Source organism: Centruroides vittatus, unplaced genomic scaffold (genome assembly GCF_030686945.1).
Source record: "Centruroides vittatus isolate TY-2023 unplaced genomic scaffold, ASM3068694v2 contig_1939, whole genome shotgun sequence".
NCBI classification, from domain to species: domain Eukaryota; kingdom Metazoa; phylum Arthropoda; class Arachnida; order Scorpiones; family Buthidae; genus Centruroides; species Centruroides vittatus.
Genome location: NW_027121191.1, coordinates 1 through 7,039, shown reverse-complemented (window position 1 = coordinate 7,039; position 7,039 = coordinate 1). Strand labels below are relative to the sequence as shown.

The window sequence follows — 7,039 nt, the reverse complement described above, 5'->3', positions numbered from 1 at the left end:
TGGCATGTTCATAAAGAAGTGTGCAGTCTGGCATTATCTTGAAACACAATGCCCTTTCTGTTGGCCAGTTCTGGATGTTTTCTTCAATTGCCATCCTCTGTTGATCCAGTTGGGAACAACATTTATCAAATAATCTTTATTCTCTGGCACCGCTGAGCACAGCCAGGCAGAAATACAAAAAGTACATAGTAGATACATGCCGTTAGTCATACAAGGGATACAATAAAATGGCAGAGAAAAGGGAAATAAAATAAAATAAAATAAATAACATAAATGAATTAAAATAAAAAAGAATAAAAATTAAATAAATGATTAAAAAAAATAAAAGTGCACTATAACTAAAATAAAATTACTGTACATCAAAGTCTAAATGCTGTAATAGCAGAGCAAGGCATGTAAAAACATTGGCATCAAGGCTAGAGTGAATCGGATCACAAGAGAGCAGGTCAACGGATCCCACATCTAATGGAGTAGAGTGCAACAAATTTCTTTAACAAGTTAAAGTTGCTGTTGTTTTGTAGAAAAAAATCAGGCTTTACTGGCCAGTCTAGATTGCTTATATTGGCATGCTGCATGCACTGATGCCTAATGTCATCCAGCATAGGACAGTTGTATAAATAGTGCATGACACCGTCCCGCACCCCACAGAGCTGACAGCAGTCAGAATTAGAATGGTGAAACCTTTTCAGGTAAGCACGAAAGCGCCCGTGTTCAGTCAAAAATTGGACTAAATCATGTGTGGGTTGAATCCATTTGCTTTGAATACGTTCCTTGACCTTTGGGATAAAACGTCTTGTTATGTGTTGTTCTGGGATCTTGTCCCAATCCAGTTGCCAGGTCTCCAAGGCATTGTCCCAGATAAGGTATTTAAGTCTTGACTTAGGAATGAGATTGTAGGCAGGAGGGGTATCAGGATTAGGCGTTACGTTTCGTGCCAGAAAGTCAGCCCGTTCATTACCCGGAATGCCGCTGTGTCCTTTGATCCAATTGATGGCATATTTGTTAAAAGACGTAGAAGCTGCAGCGAAGATGTCGTTCGCAACAGGGTGAGTGTTATCTTTATTCCCCAAAACAGCAACAGTCGCAGCACTGTCTGTGAAGATGTTTATCAGTTTGTTCACAAAGTTAGTGTTGCACCAGTTGATTGCCATCAGCACAGCAAAGATCTCAGCTTGGAAGACAGAGCATTCTGGGTGTAGAGCAAAGGAATTATTGTAGACCTCTTCACCGGCCTGAAAGATCACAAAGGCACTTGCCGTGCCATCCGTCGATTCATAAAGAAGTGTGCAGTCTGGCATTATCTTGAAACACAATGCCCTTTCTGTTGGCCAGTTCTGGATGTTTTCTTCAATTGCCATCCTCTGTTGATCCAGTTGGGAACAACATTTATCAGAATTGATTGTTTGGGATTCCTTTCCAATCCCACCAGTTAACTTAACCTTCTTTGGATGAAGCTGGCCTTTGGTGTATTTAATGATGATGGTGAGGCAAGAAAAATGAACCATTTTCAGCTGAAATTGTTATGAATGATCTTATTTTCATTGCTTATCACTAGATGTTTCAGAAAAGGGTCATTTTAGTTTTGCTTTTAGAGAGAATTGCAAATGGAGATGCAATCTAGCACATTCTTTTCTGTTAAGTTTTGAAGCCTGTTGTGTCATAATGATTCACAAATATGAGCTTTTTTAGATATTGAAGTATGGTACTCTTTGATGATATCACATTATCTGCTATTTCTTGAGCTGTGTAATGAAGGTTGTTATTCAATAATGCTTCAGTCTGCTCTTCAATAGTGGCCAGTCTTCCTGAGCATAGAGCACCTTTAAGGTTGAAATTACTAATTTTAAATTTAGCAAACTACTTTTGAATAGTTGAATCTGCTATAACACCCTCATTATAGACATCACATATTTCTTTCTTTTTGGGTAGATTCCAGAGAGATCGGATGGATCAAGGAGAGACTCTCGGTTGTTTTGTTAGTAGAAGACAAGAGTACAGAAGCGCGGTGTTAAAGTCAGGAATAGGATAAGGAGACGATATAGTAGGAGTTTTCAAGGTGTTTTGCAGAAGGAACATCTAAAAAGAAAATTTGAGGAGAGGTGCAGAGACTGCCCAAAAGTGGAGTAACAATCTGGTGAGACAAAGGAAGTTAAGTCCACCTGAACTACCGAGGGAACATTCAAAACAATTGGGTACCCCTATCCTATCTCTCTTCCTCCTTCATTTATCGATGTCTGTCTTCTATCATTTTTATATAAGTAGGTTTTTTTTGGACTTGCCTCAGAATTGGATCCTGTATCATTCTAAAAAATTCTTATGTTTGTATTCGATAATAAAGTTTTGTTCTTTGTATTATATCCTGCTGTCATTCGAGTAACCCCAAACATCACACTTGTATTCTGAAGTAAACTGCATTGGTTCACCTATACTGTATTAGCAATATCAATATTATTGAAAGATTAACTAAGAATGTGATATTTTCCAATATAAAAGTCAGAAAAATGAATACTGGATAATATTGTTATTGATATTTAATATTACTGATATTGAGAATTATTAAAATTTATATAATTAATTAAGGTATATTCAAGTATTGTACTTCATTCAAATTATTTTTTTATATATTTTAATAATATTCTGATTTAATTAGGTTATGTTAGTTTTACATCTCTTGGAATCCTGCTTTTTTCTGTTGTAATAAGCACGTGGTGAGAGTCGATTTTCTTCACAAAGAGACAGGCATATAAAACAAATAAGACGTGCTTTATTTTTATTTCTGTGAACATATACAGGAAAGGTTCTTGTTGATTCCGACTTCCTGGTTCCTTACTTCCAACAAAAGAACAAAACAACACCTATTTCGATTCACAGTCGAGCAAGAACTTTCGTGATACAAAGAGACACTTAATTTCTAACTTAAACCTACTTATATCTAAAAGGGAAAAGGAAGGGAAAAGATAGATTAGAATGGAGAAACAGAAATATATTTTTAGGAAGGAATGGGTACCCGAGTTGGAAATCGAGGTGGCGGCTGCTGGATGACTTCGTCTTGGGAATTTTCCTCTCCTTTTGGGGACAGATCGTATGCGAGACTCGATACAAAACAAATGTCTTTTATCTTTGGCCTACCAATGTCCTTATTTACGCTATTTCTTTCGTACGTGCTCTTCGTAACTCTCAGTCGAAGCAACACCGACTTGGAGACTTCTCTCTGACTGTCCTCCTTCTTCTAGGTCCAAAACCAAAAGTGGCTCACTCCTCTCTCACTTGCCCTCTGGGCTTTTTCTTAATCTTTGTCCCTAATTAGGTCACCGACCACCCACACTTGGAGGAAAGTTCCAGAAAGTATAGACAAAGGAACACAGAACAAAGAAAGAAGGAAGGATAGAAAAACATATATATATATATATATATATATCTAAAAAAAATAACAAAAATATATTGGTGTATCACCACATTTCCTTCTTACAATATCAATATTTTTTAATTCAATAATTATCCACTAAAAATTTTTAAAAAATGCCCAGTGGGTGATTATTACAGGAAATATAGTATCTGGATTTCTGATTTGATCTTCTCTTCCAGGCATAGGTATAATTTATATTTATCATATTGGTTGAAAACTCACTATATTGACCAAGGATATCTCTGTCAACAGGTGATCTGGTTTAAATAACTAAATGTAAAAATTAAGTTTTATTTATTGATATTTATACAAGATGGCAGTATCTATCTATCTTTGTCAATTAATTTAATAATTTAATCAAAAATATGTTGAAAAATACATGTTACAGATATATAAATAATAATAATAACAACACTTACTAAGCATAAACATCATCATCCTAAATCTGCAATAGAAAGATTAATCCTTCCACGTAAAGATGGCAGCTGTGGCCTGATTGACGTAGTAAACCTTCACTACAAACAAATGCAGATACTGCGAGATTTTTTTTCTGGAGAAAACAAGAAACATCACAATCACATAAAGCAGTAACTCTAGCAGACTCAAATAGCACACCATTAAACTTACACTCACATCGTATGGACACTACGTCTCAACAACTGGTTTGTGTGGACACAACATATATAAAGCATAGACACCATTAAGCAATTGTGGGCTCAAAAGGCACTCCATGGCAGGCATCCCTACAACCTGACCCAGGATTTTGTTGACAAAACTGCATCAAACAGGTGGTTAGCTTGGTGATACCTCTTTGGGAAGACTAAATGATTCATGATTGCCTTACAGGATCAGGTCATAAATACTAAAACCTACAGAAAACACATTCTCGAAGATACAACACTCACAAATGACACATGCAGAAAATGACACATTATGCCAGAAATTATACCAACAGATCATTTCTGGTTGCAAGCCCTTCGCACAGACAGATTATTTGCATAGACATAATCAAGTAGCAAATATAATACACCAAGAGCTTGCAATGAAACACAAATTATTAGATATTCACGAACCATACTACAAATACATCCCGCAGACAGTATTGGAAAAAAACACACACAAAATGTACTATGACAGAGCCATAATCACAGATAAAACAATTTACAACAGACCAGACATCTCACTCATTGATAAACACAATAAAATCACATACATTACAGACATATCCATTCCAAATGCTCACAATATACAAAACACATGCACTGAAAAAATCAGCAAGTACACAGAACGTTCCCAGGAAATAAGGCATCTGTGGAGGATGGATAGGGTGCTTATTGTACCTGTTGTTCTCTCCTCTCCAGGTGTTATATGTGCTGCTGCAAGAATATCTGATATGTTTTGGGCTACTCAAATATTTTTATTTTATTTTTTCTTCTTTATTTTTGTGTTTGAATTGGCAACACTCACACACTAAGGGGAGGTACTTAAGGGAGCATTAGGTTGCAACATGGCTTTTTTCCCTTATGTGGAGCTGAGTTAAGTTGTAAGTTTTTGTTTGTGTGACAGTTTTATGACTGTGTGTCGTGATTAATTAGAGGACAAGGACAGAATCTGTGTCCATCAACGGCATTAATCATGGAACTTTCAATTGAATGTGATAAACCAATTAACTTACTAGTGAACGACTCCCCAGAGGAGTATATTTGAATTTTCTGGATAAATTTTGCTGTTGATCTTCGTTATGAACTTTTGTGCAGTGTATTTAGTGTCCAAATTCATATTTGTAACATGGAGAGTTCTAGGTGTAAGCAGGACTGTACCTCATAAACTTTTTCTTTCTATGATGATATAATTATCCATACAAAGGGATAGGGTCTCCAAGACCCGCAGAAAGGCCTCCAGAACGAGAGACGAGGAGGAGAAAGCAAGGCTAAAAGAGATATATAAGACAAAACTAAAAGAATACAAGAAACTGATAAATAAAACGAGAACGAAGGCGTGGAGGGAATTTTGTAGTGCGTCCAATAAAAACGGTCCCTGGGACATTCCATACCACGTTATCTACAAAAAGAGACAAAAGCTAAACATCCCCGACATCATCGAAACTAACCACCAGGAAAACAACAACATTCCCAATATCCAACAAAATATCACAGAAATCATGGATTATCACTTCCCGATGGATATCGCAGAGGAGGACTCATCAATACACAATACCATCCGCACTGGCGCCGATAACTACACAACAACGAGTAACGACCAGCTATTCTCATTCCGGGAGGTGGAGCGGGCAATCACGTCGCTCGCCAATAAAAAAGCGCCCGGTTTGGACAATATTACACCCGAAATGGTGAAAGAAGTCTTTAAGGCCATACCAATCTCGTTGGTCCACTTATTCAACAAATGCTTACAGACAGGCTTCATCCCGAGCGAATGGAAGGTGGGGAATATCAAACTAATCCCCAAGGTAAAAAAACCAACCGAGCCCAGTCACTACAGACCATTAAGCCTTCTCCCGGTGCTCGGGAAGGCCCTGGACGGACTAATCATCGAAAGAATTAATTGGATATTACACCAAGGAAACCATCAAAGCCCCAAACAATACGGCTTCCGTCCTGGAAAATCAACAACAGACGCCGCCCTTCAGGTTAAAACTTACATTAAAAACACTTGGAAGAAGAACAACCATGCAATCTTAATCAGTATAGACTTCAAGAAGGCGTTTGACCATCTTTGGTGGCCAAGCGTCCTACACCGGCTAAAGACAATAAAATCCCCAATGAATATCTACAGAATCACCAAAAATTACCTCACAAACAGGAAAGTGGTATTCAGGAAGGGAACTATAAACATCGAAAAGAACATCAACAGGGGCTGTCCACAGGGCTCAAGATGCGGACCAGGTCTATGGAACCTAGTGTTCGACAGCCTATTAAACTCGTTCCCAAACTCCGAAGAAGCGTCCATCCAGGCGTTTGCCGACGACCTACTGTTAATGGTTGCCCACAGAAATAGCATTAAACTAGCAGAAATCTCCAACAAACATCTGGAACACATCTACGATTGGAGCACAAACAACAAGCTGCCAATAAATTTCGAGAAATGCCAAGCTCTGGTCTGCACCCGTCAAAATAAAGGCGGAAGGCTACAAAGGGCACCCTGCATCTACATCGGAGGGAAAAAAATAAAGGTCGGCCAGGAGCTAAAGTACCTCGGCATATACTTCGAGCGAGAAGTTAAACTGGCAGCATCACATCAAGCAGCTATACCAGACTTCAATCCAACGGGCAAACGTGTTAAAATGGATCACGGGAAAAGATTGGGGATTAAATTTCAAAAACAAGAGAGCTATATATAAGGCAGCCCTTGAGCCCGCTCTGTTGTATGCCATTCCAATCTGGTACGAGGCATTGAACAACATACATGCAAAGAGGCGGCTGCTATCGATCCAGAGGCGCTACACCATACAAGTCTGTAGGACTTACCGTACAGCGCCCACACCAACGCCCTGCTAGTTATGGCCGGTATAACACCGATCCACATAAAGGCCATAAGTGTAGCCTACAAAGTGGCTCATTAGTAAAAACATAAACATTCAACATACGACAACAAGACCGAGCAACGGGAACGAGA

At 38.3% G+C, this 7,039-nt stretch overlaps 1 protein-coding gene across 1 annotated transcript; it reads right to left on the bottom strand.

Annotated features, from left to right (window-relative positions):
* Window positions 1-446: 446 nt before the first annotated feature.
* LOC136970409 (uncharacterized) lies at window positions 447-1,505 on the bottom strand. The gene has a single exon (XM_067264850.1). The coding sequence runs from the start codon at window positions 1,503-1,505 to the stop codon at window positions 447-449; it is 1,059 nt and encodes a 352-aa protein (XP_067120951.1).
* Between the last annotated feature and the right edge of the window lie 5,534 nt (window positions 1,506-7,039).

Excerpts from the sequence above, each read along its gene's own strand:
- LOC136970409 (XM_067264850.1), bottom strand. The coding sequence starts at position 1,505 with ATGGTTCATTTTTCTTGCCTCACCATCATCATTAAATACACCAAAGGC.